This window comes from Malania oleifera, chromosome 6 (genome assembly GCF_029873635.1).
Source record: "Malania oleifera isolate guangnan ecotype guangnan chromosome 6, ASM2987363v1, whole genome shotgun sequence".
NCBI classification, from domain to species: domain Eukaryota; kingdom Viridiplantae; phylum Streptophyta; class Magnoliopsida; order Santalales; family Ximeniaceae; genus Malania; species Malania oleifera.
The window spans coordinates 6594110-6611826 of record NC_080422.1 but is presented as its reverse complement, the minus strand read 5'-3'; the positions used below and the strand labels follow the sequence as shown (position 1 = coordinate 6611826).

The following is a 17717-nucleotide window of genomic DNA, read 5'->3' as shown; positions in this document are numbered from 1 at the left end:
ACATCACTATTTTAAAAAATTACAAAAAAAAAATCTACAAAAAAAGTAAAACTTAACATGATAATTTACTCACTTTTTTTCAAGTATTGACAAAAAAGCAAAATTAAGAAAAATAATACATATAAAGTGAAAATTTTAAGTACATTGCTCATAAACATTGTAAGTAAATAAGCAGTTGATTTTTGACCAAATGATTGGTTCGAATCTAATAATCATTTCTTCTTTGGAAAGAGAGTGACCATATTGGAATCATCTTTAAACAAAAAAATAATTATGACCAAATAATTGAATTATCAATACTAATCCATTTTCATGACCTATCCAAAATTCTTACCTCATCTTTGACTTACACCATTTTCGTGACACACCCAACTTAAACCCTTTATTCCGGCAAAACCCCTCCATTCATCTTCCTGTGCATAATTTTGAATCACGTCAACTTTGCTCCAGCTTCTAGTTTTAACCCCACCCTACAAAAGTATATATTTTTTTTATTGTGCTTCGAAGATTTCGTTTTCTTTTCTCCATTCTCGCCAACAAAAAAGGGGAAAAAATTGTTCTCTATAAGAAATTCAGGTTCAAATTCGGTGCATCTGCCAGAAGCAAGAACAGTCGCCATGGCTGGTCCAGCGGACATCTTTTTCGTAGGAAAGTTTTTGTGATTTGGATGTAGATGCAGTTGAAGTAGCGGGGAAGTGGGCATTCTGGTCTTGTTCAGAAGATCAAAGTTTGTACAAGGGAAATGAAGTTTCACTGGAAGGCGTGCTTTGTTTCCAAGCAGAACCATTTGCTCGCGAAGCTTGCTGTTTCGCTTCTACTAGTGGGTATTGCTTTTCGGATCGTCTTCTTTGGATTTTCGCCCGTTGCTGAATCTCCTTTTCTCCAGAAAGATGTGATTTCAAAACAGCCTGTACCAGTCAAAGTCCCAGAGAGTTTTGGAAATCTGATGTCTCATAACGGTACTGATTTGGTTATTCGTAGTTGGGTTTTCTGAATTTGGGTTATTTTGGTAATGGTGCTTACTAGTAAATCAAGTGTTCAGGGAGGGGAAAAACTTGTAATTTTTGTGCTGGACTATGATGGGAGAACTTTGAGATCTACCCATAAGAAATAGTTACGGGTTTTGATCCTAGTCTGAGTTTTGTAACTTAAGAGTTCGAAATTTCGGATGGGTTGTTGTTCTTGATTCTCACATTGTGTGAATGCATATATATATATATTGACTATGTTTCCCTACATTGTTAATTTTGTGTTCCCTGAGTTATTTTTCTTTGCACAACCAATTATGTTACAAATTTTGATATGTTTTGAATTTAATTTGGGTTTTGTAAGTTAAAATTTTGAAAATTTTTACGGGTTATTGTTCTTGATGCTCACATTGTGTGTTTGGCTGATGACTGTTACCTACTTTGAATGTATTGCCCTATTTTGTTGATTGTGTGCTTCACTTCTCTGAAAGTTATTTTTTTGGTTGTACCAACCAATTGTGCAGAAAAATGTGATCTCTTTGCTGGGGATTGGATCCCAAACCCATCAGGTCCAGTTTACACCAATGAGAGCTGCCGTCTGATTGAAAGTCATCAAAATTGTATGAAGAATGGGCGGCCTGATACAGAGTATCTTTACTGGAGGTGGAAACCAAGGGGTTGCCAGTTGCCCCCATTTGATGCAGAGACTTTTCTTGAGTTGATGAGGAATAAAACGTGGGCTTTGGTTGGTGATTCAATATCTCGAAACCATGTGCAGTCATTGCTTTGCATGCTTTCGAAGGTATATTAGAAGTAGTAATGGGAAAATTACATGTTTGCTTTCACTAATTAAACAGGACCTGAGTTGAACTGTCTTTTTTGTTTTTACTTTTTTCCTTGATAGGAAAAATCTTTTCCTGATCTATTAAATAATACTTGTTATTTATCATATTTCAATTTCACAAGGAGGAGCTTTGAAAATTATTGTGTAAGATAGACATTATATTTTGATGTGGTGGTACCAAGCCTTTAAGCTTCTATAAGGTCCAAAATAAAGGATCCTTGGATTATTGAAGAACTTCAGGAAAAACCCTTTGCTTTTCCGTGTGGTTGTTGTTATGCTCCAATGAACTTAACTTACTAGTTATACTACAACTCTATTGTAGTTTATGTGCTCCTCAAGAGGGTGTAACCAGCTTTGAACTTTTCTTAGTGGAAGCCTCATAGTCATTGTTAGTTATTATTATGCCTGGATATCTCCATTTATTGCTTCTGTTTCTTTAGTTACATATGATGTTAAACTTCAATAATCATAGTACGTTGGAAAAAGAAGATCCTCCCTCTACCTATTCAGTCCTATTTTTTTTTTTCATTTTTTTTATCTTTTCTTTGTTGGTCACTAGAGGACTTCAAAAATGCCAAAGATGTAACCTATCCTTATAAATTTTTTTCCTATGTTTGTTGTTGATGTGAGATGCAATATGGGACCACTCAAACACATATTTTGATTATCATGTAATTGTAACTTTCGCAGGCATTATTTTTATAGATTTTATTTATTTATTTATTTTTAGGCATTTTCAGGAGTTTTAATAGGCAAAATTAAGCCCTTGGTCAATGTATATGTTAGAACAATTTTGGAAGAATTTTCGCATGCTGGAGAAGTTTTAGTCCTAATTTTAGGATTAATTTAATTTTCTTATAATTTTATAAGTTGTCTAGAGGGATCTTGACTTTAGGATTTTGGAGAGCATGAATAGTCTTGTAAGGCCATTGGCTGTCTAAATCACTTGATTAGTAAAATTCAGTTTTTCTTCTATCCCTGCTCACGTATGAAGTCGTAGAACTGATCTAGGAAAGGATTAATAGCTTTGGTGTTATTACCATATGCATTAGAGGCTTCTATTTTGTTTTAGTTGGTATCAGAGCAGGCTTACCCCTAACTAATGACTAAAAATAGAGGAGGGAGCAACTTTGTAGATGACAAAGCTCTTACAAGAGCCGAGTTCTTTATGTGTAGTAGAAGGAGCAAATGATGTAGAATCTACAAATTGCAATAGAAAGGTTCACAATTAGTCTTAATAAACATTCAAGAAACCCCGCGCAACATGCTTGTGTAGTACGGGCCGAGCTAGACCCCCAACTTCCAAGGCGAAGGGCTTGGTTACAATGAATCAGATGAGAATATGGAGGGAATCTCCATGAAAGATTGAAATGTGCAAGTAGTTGAAGAATTTGAATATGAAAAATCATGATCTTGATGATTCTCCTGAAGAAGCTATTTTGCTAGTGATTGAAGAAAATTTTGAATCCAAGATGTGGTGACTATTGAGAAAATTGTGGAGTATTCATTGAAGACAAGTGTGGAGATGATTCATAGCTTACATATTTCAAGATCTTTTGATATATTCAACAATTGAAATGTTGATTTTGTTCATATTGGTGCATTTAATTTGAAAACCTTGCCGCATTTCAAGGACCCAATAAATGAGTTGAAAATTGATCAGAAGAATACTTGGATGTAGATATTTGGAAAAGAAGAAAATGGAAAGAAGATGAAGATTTGTTCTTAATATATCTTTTTGGTGGAACAAAGGATTATAAACTCAATTGATAAATTCAAGGACGAGTTCTCTTCAAGTGGAATTTGATACAGGACGCAATATGGAGACAAGTCAAACTCATGTCTTGATTTTTATTGATTCTATTGTGACTTTCGTTGCAGTTATTTGTATTATTTACTTTAAAAAAGAAGAAGAAGGAATTTTAGAGGTTTTAATAGCCAAAATTATTTTTTGGTAGGCTATCATATATTTTAGGAATACTTCGGAAGGATTTTCACTTACGGAGAAGTTTTAGTCATAATTTTAGGCTTTTCAATTTTGGGGATCTATGACTTGTTTAGAGGAGTACTAAGCGTTTTGGTGATTATTTTTTTTTTGTGAGGTAAAGTAAAATTTATTGAAAAAGCATCAAAGGGATGCCAACCCGTGGTACAAGAATTTAAGCTCCCTAGAGGGTGTCACAAAATCAAAGATCACATTTTAGTCATTAGCAACATTTCCATTATGCCAGCTATTGACCGCAGTAAACCAGTGCTCTTTGTTGATCTAGATTGTTGAGGTTGAATCTTTGAACACTTTCGTATTCCTCTCTTTCCAAATGCACCAGAAAATTGCAAAGGTAATAGTGACATAGCCTTTCTCTTCTCTTTTTGTCGCTTGAATCCCTTCCCAGGTTCCCTCCCTTAGAGTTAGTAGTAACCCATTGTTGTCCAATCAGACTCAAAGCCATATTCCAAAGATTCTTAGTCCAAGTGCAGCCCATAAGGCCAGCAAGGAGAGGCTTATCTACAGTTTCTCCAACCGGAATGAAACCGCCTCAAACCCTACCAAGATACATCTTAGATTCATAATGTGGAGAGGGTCATCCTCATAAAAAATGATAGTGTCATTTGTGAATAGGAGATGTGTGACTTCCTAGGAACTTTTGTGCTTACCAACTCAAAGGCCTTTGATTAATCTTCGGTAGCTTTTTTCAACATGAGGCTCAATGCCTCCATCATCACATTGAACAAAAAGGAGATAAAGGGTCCCCTTGTCTTAGTCCTCTAGAGGAGTGAAAGAAATCAGTAAGGCGCCTATTGATTAACATTGAGAAACTTGGTGTGTTAATGCAATGAGCTATCCAACTACATCATTGCTACCTAGAGCCTATTTTCCTAAGAGTATAGAAAAGAAAGTTCTAGTTAGTGTGATCAAACACTTTCTTCATGTCAAGTTTGCGCACCACCTTATTTTTCTTTTCCCTCTGATAAGTATCCACCATAATGTTGCCCATTGACTTCTGAAGTGGCTCTTTTGATCATCGTAGAAAAGACTTTAGCAAGGATCTTATAAATACTTCCCACCAAACTAATTGGATGAAAGTCCTTAATGTTGGTTGCCCCGAGTTTCTTTGGGATCAGAGTAAGGAAAGTGGTGTTGATGCTGCTCACAAATCTACCCACTCTAAAGAATTCTTTAAAAGAGTGAATAAAGTCCTACTTGAGCTCATCTCAATTTGACTAGAAGAATGACAAAGAGAACCGATTTGGCCGGGGTGCTTTGTCTCCATTGCATTCTCTTAAAGGATTTCTGCTTCTTCGAAAGGCCTCTCAAGCCACTTTGCGGTGGAGGGGCTGATAGATTTAAAGCCGATGTCATCCACAACAGATCTCCAGCTTTTGGATTCAAAGTAAAGAGCTTTATCAAAGTTGCAAATTCCCTTTTTGATTTCTTCTTCCTCAGTTAAGGTGTTCTCCCCAATTTCAATGCTGGAAATGGTGTTTAGTCTACAATGGGTTATCACACTTCGGTGGTAAAATCTAGTGTTCTAGTCCCCCTCCTTGAGCCATAAGGCTCTATGTTTTTGCCTCCAAGAGATCTCTTCAAGGCAAATAGCCTTAGTTAGCTGCTTTTTCAACAAAAGTCTTTTGGCCCTTTCATCGATATTGAGCCCTTCTCTTAGCTCTTGCTCATCAAGGATCTTGATGCCGTTAAGAATATTGGTCTTTTTTGCTTGAATATTCCCAAATGAGCTTTTATTCCACACTTTGAGCTTCTTTTTCAATCCCTTAAGTTTTGAAGCTAGCACAAAGCTAGCTTTCCCCTTAGCATAGAGTGTGGACCACCAGAGCTTAATGAGGTCCCCAAGGCCATTTTACTTTAACCACATCTTTTGAAAGATGCTAGTATCAATAAGGATAGGGGAAGTGATTTGTCTTGGGCCTGGGAAGGAGCTCTTGAGTGGTTTTGGCGAAGTGTGTATCCTAATTTATTGAAATCCTATCAATTCTCGAGAAGGAAGGTGGGCCTCTAGAGTTGGACCAAGTGAAAGCACCTTTAATGAGTGGGAGATCAATAAGGGCATTTACATTGGTGAAGTCTAGCAAATCTCTTAGACAACTTTCTCTACTCTGGTCCCACTTCTTTCATAGGGATACAACACCATATTGAAGCCTCCTCTAATAACTTATGGCACATACCATCAGCTTTTAATCTCCAAGAGCTAGTCCAAAACAAATGTATATGAGGTCCTTTGTCCTGGGCCACAGACCCCAGTGAGAACTCATAGAAAATTATCATCTGGATTTTTAAACAAGCGCGAGACAGAGGAGGAGTTGATGGAATGATTGATCATCTCCACAACATTAAGATTCCACAATACGAGGATGCCTCTTGCGTTGCCCATAGTGACAAGGTAGATCCAACCACGATTCTCCCATGCCCAAAGATCTTTGATTGAGAATTGATCCATATTTTCTACTTAAGTTTCTTGTAAGTAGATAATGTCGCCTCTCCATTCTTTAAGAAAGGTTTGATTATACTCCTTTTATCTTTGTCATGATTTTGCAGACGTTCTAGAAAAGGCATGATTTTGGGGACATTGTTTGCTTACAAGAGTACACAAGTAGTGGATGTTCTAGAAAGGGCCTATAAAGGAGAGCCAAGAAATCTCCAAGAAGCTTAGATGTGGATTATGCAGGTGAAGGTATTCTTGTGGTTGAAGGGATTCCCTGAGCTAGTGGGAATCCAAAGTGATGGGGGGTGGGGGGGGAGAGAGAGGGCTTAATTGTTCAAGTCTAAAAAAAGCTCTCATTTGAAGAATAATCAAGGGTGTTTAAGTCAAAACTTGGTATTATTATTTGTGCTTTGCTTTACAATATTGTGGGCATAAATAGCCACTATACATAATTGGAATGCTAAAGTTTAGGACTACAAATCTCTCAGCCAGTAGAGCATATCTCTAATCTAGGAAACATATTTACAATCAATCTATATACGGAAGTATACCAAGTTGGAATTACTTCTATAATCTTCAACACTCCTCCTCAAGTTGGTGCGTAGATGTCGCTCATTCCCAATTTGTTGAGACCATCATGAGATGCTCGACTTGATACGGCCTTGGTGAGTAGGTCAGCAAGTTGTTCTTGAGACGAGACATGAGGTGTTTCAATGATCCTTGCTTCTAGTTTTTCCTTGATGAAATGCCTATCAACTTCCACATGTTTGGTTCGATCGTGCTGAAATGGGCTATGGGCAATATCACAAGCTGCCTTGTTATCACATTATAGCTTCATTGGGCTGTCATGCTTAATATTCAGATCTTTAATAAATTATGGATCCATAATAATTCACATACTGCCTTAGCCATTCCTCTGAACTCAGATTCAGCACTAGATAGAGCAACTACAACTTGCTTCTTGCTTCGCCAAGTGACCAGATTTCCTCCTGCAAAAGTGAAATATCCTGCTGTAGACCACCTATCTTTGATTAATCCAGCCCAATCTGCATCAGTGTATCCTTTGACATCCAGATTATTCCCCTTTTTAAACATAATCCCTTTTCTTGGAGATGACTTCAAGTAGCGCAAAATGCGGGTAACTGCATTCATATGTTCTTCGCTTGGAGAATGCATGAATTGGCTCACGGCACTTAGTGCATATGCCAAGTCAAGCTGAGTATGTGCAAGATACATCAGTCTCCCAACTAATCTTTGATACCTCTCCTTGTTTGTTGGAACTTGATCCGGATATATGCCTAGCTTCAAATTTTCTTCCATAGGAGTGCTAACTAGACTACATGCTGTCTTATCAATCTCACTTAGTAAATCTAAGGCATGTTTTCGTTGAGATAGAAAGATACCTTCTTTTGATCTTGACACTTCAATACCAAGGAAGTATTTCAATGGACCAAGGTTCTTCATCTCAAATTCTCGGGCTTGGTGGTTCTGCAATGCGCTCCTTTTTTTCTGAATCATTTCCCGTTACTATCATATCATCAACATACACAATGAGACAAGTAATCATTCCTTTGTTATGCTTCACAAACAAAGTATGATCTGAGTTACTCTGCTTGTATCCAAAAGCTTTCATTGACTTTGTAAACCTTCCAAACCATGCTCTCAGAGATTGCTTCAGACCGTATAGGGCCTTTTTAAATCTGCAGACATGTTTTCCACCTTCTGACTGCATATTACATCCAGGGGGCAACTCCATGTATACTTCTTTTTGAAGGTCTCCATGCAAAAGAGCATTTTTCACATCAAAATGGTGCAATGGCTAGTCAAAATTCACCGCCAAGGATATAAGAATACGGACAGTATTGATTTTTGCTACTGGTGCGAATGTCTCCATGTAGTCAATTCCATAAGTTTGAGTGTGCCCCTTGGCGACTAGTCTAGCTTTGAATCGTTCAATGGTTCCATCTGCCTTGTATTTGACTGTGAAAACCCACCTACATCCAATAGGTTTCTTTCCTTCAAGCAGCTCAACAACTTCCCAAGTTGAGTTCTTTTGAAGTGACTTCATTTCCTCATGAATAGCTTCCTTCCACCTAGGATCTCCCAGAGCTTCCTGCATGTTAGTAGGAATAGATACAACAGATAATTGATTCGCAAATGACTCACTTTCCTTTGACAGTCTATGGTAGGATACATAGTTGCTCATGGGATACTTAGGATTGGAACTAAGAACAGGTTCATAGTTAACTCTAGGTATTCCTCTAGTGGCTCGATTAGGTAGTACTTTTGGAAGGAATTGAGATTCAAAATGTACCTGAGGTTGTACTTGGGGTTCGGGAAATGAATTGACCTCAGATTACAATTGGTTAGATGGTACTTGAAGTGGAGTCGCTTCGATCTGATTCTGATTATTTTTCCCATTCAAACGAACGTCCGGTTGGTCAAGAACAGGTTGCTCACGCAGCCCGGTTGCCTCCTCTGAACACTCACCACTTTTATCTAAAAATTTACCACTTGTATCCGAATGTTCCAAAGAAGGATTTAGATTTAGAGTCTGCAATTCATTTCATCTTTCCCCCTGAATTGAAGACTCGGGAACATAGTACATGTCATTTTCATGAAAGACATCATCAAGGGTGACATACATTTTCTGTGATGGGAGATGATAGTAGCGGTAGCCTTTCTGAAGTGAGGCATAGCCAACAAAGATGCATCGTAGGGCTCATTGTTCTAGCTTATCACGCAACGGCTTAGGAAGATGCATAAATGCCATGCACCCGAAAATTCTAGGTGATAAATTCGGAGCAGTAGGAGCACTTACAGTCTAATGAAGGACTTCAAAGGAAGTCTGAAAATTCAGCGAGCTGGAGGGTACACGGTTAATGAGGTAAGCCGCAACACTGAGTGCTTCACCCCAGTAACTGGTGGGCATGTGAGCTCCAAACAAAGAGGCTCGTACAACTTTAAGTAGGTGGCGATTCTTGCGCTCTGCAACCCCATTTTGCTGAGGAGAATAAGGGCAAGTCGTCTGGTGAGATATGCCATGGTCCTTCTTTGGACCATTCGGATACAAGTGGTGAATTTTTGGATAAAAGTGGTGAGTGTTCAGAGGAGGCAACCGGGTTGCATGAGCAACCTGTTCTCGACCAACCAGACGTTCGTTTGAATGGGGAAAATAATCAGAATCAAATGGAAGCAACTCCACTTCAAATACCATCTAACTAATTGTTTTCTAAGTTCAAACGTCCTTAAAAACACAAAGGTTAGGCCAAAAAATCACAACACAATACAACGCACTAGTTATTTGAGCAACATACAATAAATTATGGTTGAGGAAAGGTACAATTAAAACAAAATCAAGATTCAAATTATGTGAGAGAGGAATTGAACATTCTCCAATCACAATTAAGGGATTGCCATTGGCGGTAGAGACTATGTGTGGTGGACTGTTTCATAGATTGAACATGCTGACTGTCAAAGGTCATGTGATCCGTAGCACCGAAACCAATTATCCATGTACTACTACTACTATCTGATGCAGAAGTATGGAAAACCTTACCAATGTTACCTGAACTAGCAATTGAAGAAGAAGCTTTTGCAACATCATTGGAAGGTTTGGTCATGGCAACAGAGGCTTGGTGATTTGGCTTTGAATTGCGCTTGCACAGTGCCTTTGTTGGATCCCACCACTCTGGATAGCCAATTAAGTCATAACACCGTGCCTTTGTATGGCTTGTCCCACCACAATGAGTGCACAAACGTTCGGGTTTGGTAGCACCTATCTCATAACTGCCCTTCTGAGATCGTGCTTGGTCAGAATCAGTCTTTTGAGCGGATTGTTAAGGCTGGGGCTTAGCGCGCCGAGCCATTAGAACGGAAGACTCATGATTATTGGGTTCATCATTTAAGGTAGCTCGACGTACAGCATCTCGACGGACATAGGCATAGGCGTCGTCGAGATCCATTGAGGGGTCCTTCCGAAGAACCTCACCTCTAATCTGTTCGAATTCTGAATCCAGGCCACTAAGAAAGATGTGCACTCTCAACGGTGCAATAGATTTCTTATAAGTGACAATATCATCGGGATCCTTCATGATAACTTTATCACGATATCTAATTCTTGGAAAATTTTGACAAGCTCACCATAATAAGTTGATAGAGGTCGACCAGCTTGTTTGGTGGTGAAGGCATGCTAATTTAGTGCAAAGAGTTGTGTCTCATCCGATCCATCATGGAATGCTTTGGCAAGAGCACTCCAGATTTCCCTTGCGGTATGCAGTCACAGATAACACTTCATTATCTCCGGCGACATGGAGGTCAGCAGCCAGCCCTTGACCTTTTGATTCTCTGCATACCACTTTGCATAGGTAGCATCATTTTCCTTCGGTGGATCAGTTTTACCCATAATATATTTGAGCTTCTCACGTCCTGCGATTTGCATCTCTAATATTTGGACCATACATCATAGTTAACTTCAGTGAGGACAACTCCGGCATGGAAGCCAAAATTTTTGGATTGGATATTGATTATCGGGGTTGATGGTTCGAGAGTAGAGGATCCGGGAGCCATATGGTGGTAGTTGTTTGCTGCGATGGTTGTTTAGAGTAGTATGGAGGTTTTCGGGAGGCTCTGATACCAAGTCAAAACTTGGTATTATCACACTTTGCTTTGCAATATTGTGGGCATAAATAGCCACTATACATAATTGGATTGCTAAGGTTTAGGACTACAAATCTCTCAGCTAGTAGAGCATATCTCTAATCTGGGAAACATATTTACAATCAATCTATATATGAAAGTATACCAACTTGGAATTACTTCTAGGATCTTCAACAGTTTATAGGGGAGTGGCAAAGTATGGCAAAGTGTCATCCTTCAGTAGTAAATTGACATGTCATGTATCAATTTGTGAAAAGGATGGATTTTTGAGCAAATCCGGTCATGATACATGGTTAGGATGGTAGGAAATAAAAGGGAACATGTGTCATGAATGACAAGTGGATGCTTGAGCAACTTGAGAAAAGGCTAAGGTATAGGGACCCCCTTTGGCAAACCTTAACTTGAGCTCACCAAGCCAAAAATCTCTAGAACATCCTAAGGTCCGGATTGTTAGAGACCCGCCATGTCTCTATGGCCATTCCCGGCATGCATTGCTAATGTTGACCTCTTGCAAGAATGCAAACAAAATATAGTTAATACTTAATTTAGTTATTATGCAAATACAAGTTTACATTGATCTATTCAATAACCTAGGGTCAAAGGGTAAGTTTATGCATTTACAGTAATAGAAAATGCAGAGCCAAATTTCTATTGCGGTAATTATCCGTCCTAGTGCCAATTTATGCCCCTGGTTTTTCAATCTTGTTATGAACTTTGGATGAATCAAATGGCAATATATGTCCTTTAAAATTTTAGAATATCTGTTTCAAGGGAAAACTAATGAGCGGTAAGTGCTGAAACACCTTGAACATTACTTATCAAGACACTGGACTGATTGGGGGAAAAAAAACTGTGGTTTGTGTGGGGAAAATGTTATTCTTGGTTTGCAATTTTCCTTTTTGGCATCTTGTCCACCTCTTGCTTTCAAGTTTTAGGATTCCTAAATTAAAGAATAAAAATGCGTGGTCTGGGTAACCTTGGGAAATAATGAGATTTATAAGCTTTTGATTATTGTGCAAATGTTCAAGTACTTTAAGGTGTTTATGTGGTAGGATGTTGACCTTAGGCAAGCCATACAAAAGCTGCTTGATAGTTGTGTTGAATAGTATGGTTATATAGGCAATTGTTTAAACTTGTTATGTTAGAACTTTGAGCACTGGGGGTGGCGAGATGTTAAAATTTTGGGCAAAAGACATTGACCTCCCCTGAGGTTTGATAAAAAGACACTAACTCCCCCTAAGGCTTCAAAAATCCCAACGACCTCCCTTGAAATTTCAAGAATTCAGGGACCTCTCCCAAGGTTTGTCAAAATGACACAAACCTCCCCTTGTATTTTACAAAAAGACAAGTCTTTTGAGGAGAGGTTTGTGTCGTTTTGGTAAACCTCAGGGGAGGTTTGTGTCACTTTTGAAACCTCAGGGGTGGTCAATGGAATTTTTGGCACCTCAGGGGAGGTCCTTGTTTTTTGTCAGACGTCAGGGGAGGTGTGTAATGCCCCGAAACATACACACCTCTGATACTACATCTGTAAGGTATCTCTAATACCACAACGGTCACTACCCAAATCCCAGTGGGGTCCAGGGTACGCCTTTCCATAACTAAATTTAAAACAAGTAGCGGAGACAAAATAAACCTCAATTACCATACCAGAGTATTAAACCCATCATCATCATTAAATAAGCATCTCCCCAAAAATAGTATTACATCCCAAGGTATACAAAAACATATCCAGCTCAGTTTCATACAAACACTTACCCTAACTATACTATCTATACCCCGCTCTGAAGCTCCTAAGCTTGATTCCCCATTTGCCCTGAAATGTGAAAATATTTATTTGGGGTGAGACACCTCTCAATAAGACGGAATCAATTATTATCAGTGTGTGGCTAACATGAGTTATAGTGTGAGCAGAAAACCTCCATTTATTTTTACTTTAAATAAAACTGCATTTATAAAACTGCAACTCACACCTATATCATTAAAAATACACATTTTCCTTCAAATAAACTCCGACTCATTAATAACCTCATTTACATAAATTTACAAATATATATTTTACATAATACAACAAAATTTCCACAGTTTCCATACATTTAATTATAAAATATATACTGAGCATCCCTACTCATCGTTTTCAGTACAAACTTCACAACGGAATTTCCATACTGAGCATCCCTTCCCATCATTCTCAGTATGAACATCACAACAGAATTTCCATACTGAGCATCCCTCCCCATCGTTCTTAGTATGAACATCACAATAGAATTTCCACACTGAGCATCCCTCCCTATCGTTCTCAGGACAAATTTCACAACATGATTTCCATACTAAGCATCCCTCCCTATCATTCTCAGTATGAACATCACAACAGAATTTCCACACTGAGTATCCCTCCCCATCGTTCTTTGTACAAACTTCATAACAGAATTTCCATACTGGCATCCCTCCCCATCGTTCTCAGTATGAACATCACAAAAGAATTTCCACACTGAGCATCCCTCCCCATCGTTCTCAGTACAACCTTCACAATAGAATTTCCATACTGAGCGTCCCTCCCCATCGTTCTCAGTATGAACATCACACCAGAATTTCCACACTGAGCATCCTTCCCCATCGTTTTCAGTACAAACTTCACAATAGAATTTTCATACTGAGCGTCCCTCCCCATCGTTCTCAGTACAAACTTCACAACAAAATTTCCATACTGAGCTTCCCTCCCCATCGTTCTCAGTATGAACATCACAATAGAATTTCCACATATTCTCAAAAATTCCATAACCAGTGTAATGCCACCACTTTTACCATATAATACCATAAATTATTCTCATGCCGCACAATTTGTATAATAATTATAATCGGTATAGTTTGTTGAAAATAAAGGTATGATCACCTCCACAGTTTAATACTACTCCAAATATATGTTTTACAAGAAAAAGGAGATGATCGCCCTACTCACTTTAACTTTTCCCAAATACTTGTATAATAGCAAAAATCATCCACATACTCAACTTCAGTCGGTTCAATTATCAAAATATACTGACATAATCTATTCCCCTTACCTAATACTGAAAATAGGCCTACCACGTTCTTGAAACCTAGCCTGCAGCTTTTGGGAGATGGAACCTGAGTTTTCCTTAAACCTGGCCAAGGAGAGAGAAACAATCGGAGAGGAGAGAGAGAGGATCGGAGAGTGGGAGTGGAAACCTGGGAGAGCTTAGAAGAGAGAGAGAGAGAGACACAAGAGAGGGAGAGTGGAGATTGGAGAGAGAGAGAGAGAGAGAGCCCAAAACCCTAATTAAAGAGAGAGGGTTATTAAAAAAAAAAACGTAAGACCTCCCCACTAAAGACCCTCGGCCATCTGAAACCGTCGACGGTTTGGTCTCATACCAAACCGACTGATTTTTCCGTGTTCTTGCATAACAGCTCTCAGTTGTCTAAAATCGTCAACGGTTTCCTTGAGTTCCCTGAAACCATTGACGGTTTGGTCTTGTACCAAACCAATTTATTACTTTTATTATTATTGTTATTTCCCGGTCCTTACAAGGTGTGTTTTGCTAAAAAATTTTCCTTGTGGCATACAATTTCACCTTGCAACACCTTATCTGTTACATTAATAAGTGAATATTTGGAGCCACACTATGCCTATTCTTTTATCAATGTACTATTGTTTTCTCATCTGTAAGTGATTCGTGTATCCATCATACATTTGTTAAGTATATAATCTTTCATCGAGTAGAATTAGGAGAAGCCGAGCTTTCTAGGCATTACAATGATTGGTGAGGGCCATGGTAGTTCTTTGATGATCTATGGTAGGTCATTTTTAATTGTTTCCCATTTGTCTTGTTAAAGAAAACAGAAAAGAAGAGTTAAACTCAATTTGTAATAGTGAATCTAGTTTAAGTCATTGATGGACTTCCTCTCAAACTCATGTTAATTTTAGTAGATTTTGGTTTGGATACACATTACCCATTGTGTTCCATGGTTTGTTTCTTTCTATTTCCAAAATCGTGATCCGGTTATGGAGTTTTGTTGTTCTGGGTGGCCTGTTACTGAATCTGCTTATGTTGCTTCCTCTAGATGTTCATGTTTTCATGTGCTCATGTGAGGTAGTTGGTATAATTCAAATACAGTGACAAGTTTCTGTGCTTGAAAATAATTTTGTTTTGTAAAAACTGCGATGCTGCATGCATGTGTGTTTTGTAAACTTTGTTAATTGATGGAAATGAACTACTCTCCAAAGAACACATTGCTCCAAAAAATATCGGGAAGTGTTATATATTCTTTGATCAGTGTCAGTTACTTCAAAAATATATACAAATGTCCAAAGGTTAAATAAGGTTGAGTACTGAAGTTGGGTATCCAACTTTGCTGGATCAATTGAAAAAATTGGCATTTCGTTTTTACCATGGCTGCGACTTGACACATTTATGACCACTGGTAGGATTAGCATCTATGCTGAATTGGGTGATGTTTCCTTTATGGCCGTTAAATACTTTAATGGCTTTTAGTTGGTGCTTTTGGGTTTGGGTTTTTGGTTTTAAGAGGGTTTGGGGCCATTCTCATTAAGTGGTTTCAGGTTTATGATATAAATATAATGTGAATGATTTTAGTATGACTTCGGTTTTAAATACTGTGCTTCAAATTTGTAGCTAGATTATTATTGATCTATACTGTTGTTTCACTGATCCATCTGTGTTGATGATTTAATCATTGATCTCAATCTGTTGCTTTGTTCTCGTGGATTTTATCCTTCTCAACATGTATGATGCGTTAAGAGATGGTAGTGCCTATTGAATTTTCTGTTGCATGACCAAAATGCCTTCACGAATGCTGGTGGATATTTTTAGGCAGCTTGATATTATGTTTCAAGTGTTATTGTTAAGAAATTTTTCGAAAGGATTGTGTTGCCGAGTTGAATTGTTTTGTTCACCAGGTCGAACAAGTTGTTGAACTTTACCACGATGAGGAATACAAATCGAGAAGATGGCAATTTCCCTCCTACAATTTCACCATCTCAGTTATTTGGTCCCCCTTCCTTGTGAAAGCTGCTATTTTTGAAGACATCAATGGTGTTTCAACATCTGCCATTGAGCTGCATCTTGACAAGCTCGATGAAAAGTGGACTGATTTGTTTGGGAGCTTGGACTACATGATTATCTCAACTGGGAAATGGTTTCTGAAAACTGCAATTTACTATGAGAATGACAAAATAATGGGATGTCATTATTGTAAGAGAGAGAACGTGACGGAGTTGGGATTCGAGTATGCCTATAGAAAAGCACTTCGATATGTGCTCAACTTCATTGTCACATCGAAACACAGGGGGTTAATTTTTTTTAGGACATCCACACCAGATCACTTTGAGAATGGGGAATGGTTTAGTGGAGGGAATTGCCAGAGAACAGCCCCAGTCAAAGAAGGGGAGATTGAATTGAAGGACTTGAACAGAATCCTGCTTAACATTGAACTAGAGGAATTTGCAAGTGCAGCGGCAAAAGCTTCTGGACATGGGGTGAATCTTAAACTCCTTGATTTCACTCATCTTTTGTTGTTGAGGCCTGACGGTCACCCAGGTCCATACAGGTTCTTCTACCCATTTTCCAAGAACAAAAATGCTGAAGTTCAAAATGACTGCCTACACTGGTGCTTACCAGGTCCAATAGACACTTGGAATGATTTGATAATGGAGATGGTTGTAAATGGCTGAAAGAGTTGGTGATATTTAAATGGCAACTTAAAATCTCTTGCTTCACATGAATCCTATTGGCATTTTCTTGAGAAACCGGACGGATGCTTGATAGATCAATTAGATACCAATGCCCAGAAGAGCATTGCTGCATCGGTGTTCTTTCTTTTTCCATTCTCATTTTTCAGATATTGTCATCGGGTCATCTACTCCACGAATTCATCTATATGGGGATCAATCAGTCTGCCTCGACATACCTCGTCTAACATACCTTGTCAAAATGCTAGTTGGATATTGAATTGTATTGTGATGTTCACTGGTGCTGTTGTTGATTGTAGTCACTTTGATATTATCGCTGATGTGATGATTCTATATCTTGTGAAGTTCTCAGAGTTATTGCAATAGACATAAAACAAGGAGGAATGATATATCTACTTGTTTGCCAACAATGTTGATGTTAATTTAAAAAAAGTCAGCTATATGGGCAACTACAGAATAGATTATGCCAGGATCTACTGAAATCTAGTCTTGGAATGTTGATGCTCAAGGTTTGAAATTCCAGAGAATCATAGGTGATAAGTATCTTTGATTTTTTATTCTTGATTTTAAGACAGATGCCCTTACTATTATTGTTGCCATCACTGTTGTGATTGTTATTTGTGTTGCTGCTATTGTTGTTATTATTATACATAATACAATTATACGCATTTAGAAGTATTTTGATAATCTTATTAAAGTACTTATATTTATGCCAACCATCCATATTGCTCTCTTAGCAATTCTGATGAGGAAATGAAACAAAAACACTATTTAGAGAAAAGAACCATACTCCAAGTATGAGCCAAGTCAGGATGGATTATAAGGAAAAATCAACTTTCAAGTGTAAAGCGGATAATGACCATCAGAAAACATTCTCTTAGAAATAATGTAACAACGTATTAATAAGAACTGAAAAAAAGAAAAGAAAAGAAGCAATCCGGCTCATAATTGTTTTCTAATTCAAATAAAATGATTCAAAAATGAATCATCTTAATAATTTATTATTGTCATTTATTTAATTCTATTTATTTATTTTGTTGAAGGTTAATAACTAATTAGTTAAATTTAAATTTTTATTTTTA

At 37.9% G+C, this 17717-nt stretch overlaps 1 protein-coding gene across 1 annotated transcript; it reads left to right on the top strand.

Moving 5' to 3' along the window:
- The first annotated feature begins 370 nt into the window (after nt 1-370).
- On the top strand, nt 371-17045 carry LOC131158049 (protein trichome birefringence-like 23). The gene is made up of 3 exons (XM_058112606.1): nt 371-959; nt 1493-1770; nt 15844-17045. Exons 1-3 carry the CDS (start codon nt 743-745, stop codon nt 16615-16617), a joined length of 1269 nt encoding a protein of 422 aa, XP_057968589.1. The 5' UTR covers nt 371-742; the 3' UTR covers nt 16618-17045.
- Nucleotides 17046-17717: the final 672 nt, after the last annotated feature.

Bases quoted from the DNA above. Each gene is read 5' to 3' on its own strand.
- LOC131158049 (XM_058112606.1), top strand. From the start codon at position 743: ATGAAGTTTCACTGGAAGGCGTGCTTTGTTTCCAAGCAGAACCATTTG. The intron at 960-1,492 runs GTACTGATTTGG...CCAATTGTGCAG, and splicing joins AAATCTGATGTCTCATAACG to AAAAATGTGATCTCTTTGCT. The intron at 1,771-15,843 runs GTATATTAGAAG...TTTGTTCACCAG, and splicing joins TGCTTTGCATGCTTTCGAAG to GTCGAACAAGTTGTTGAACT.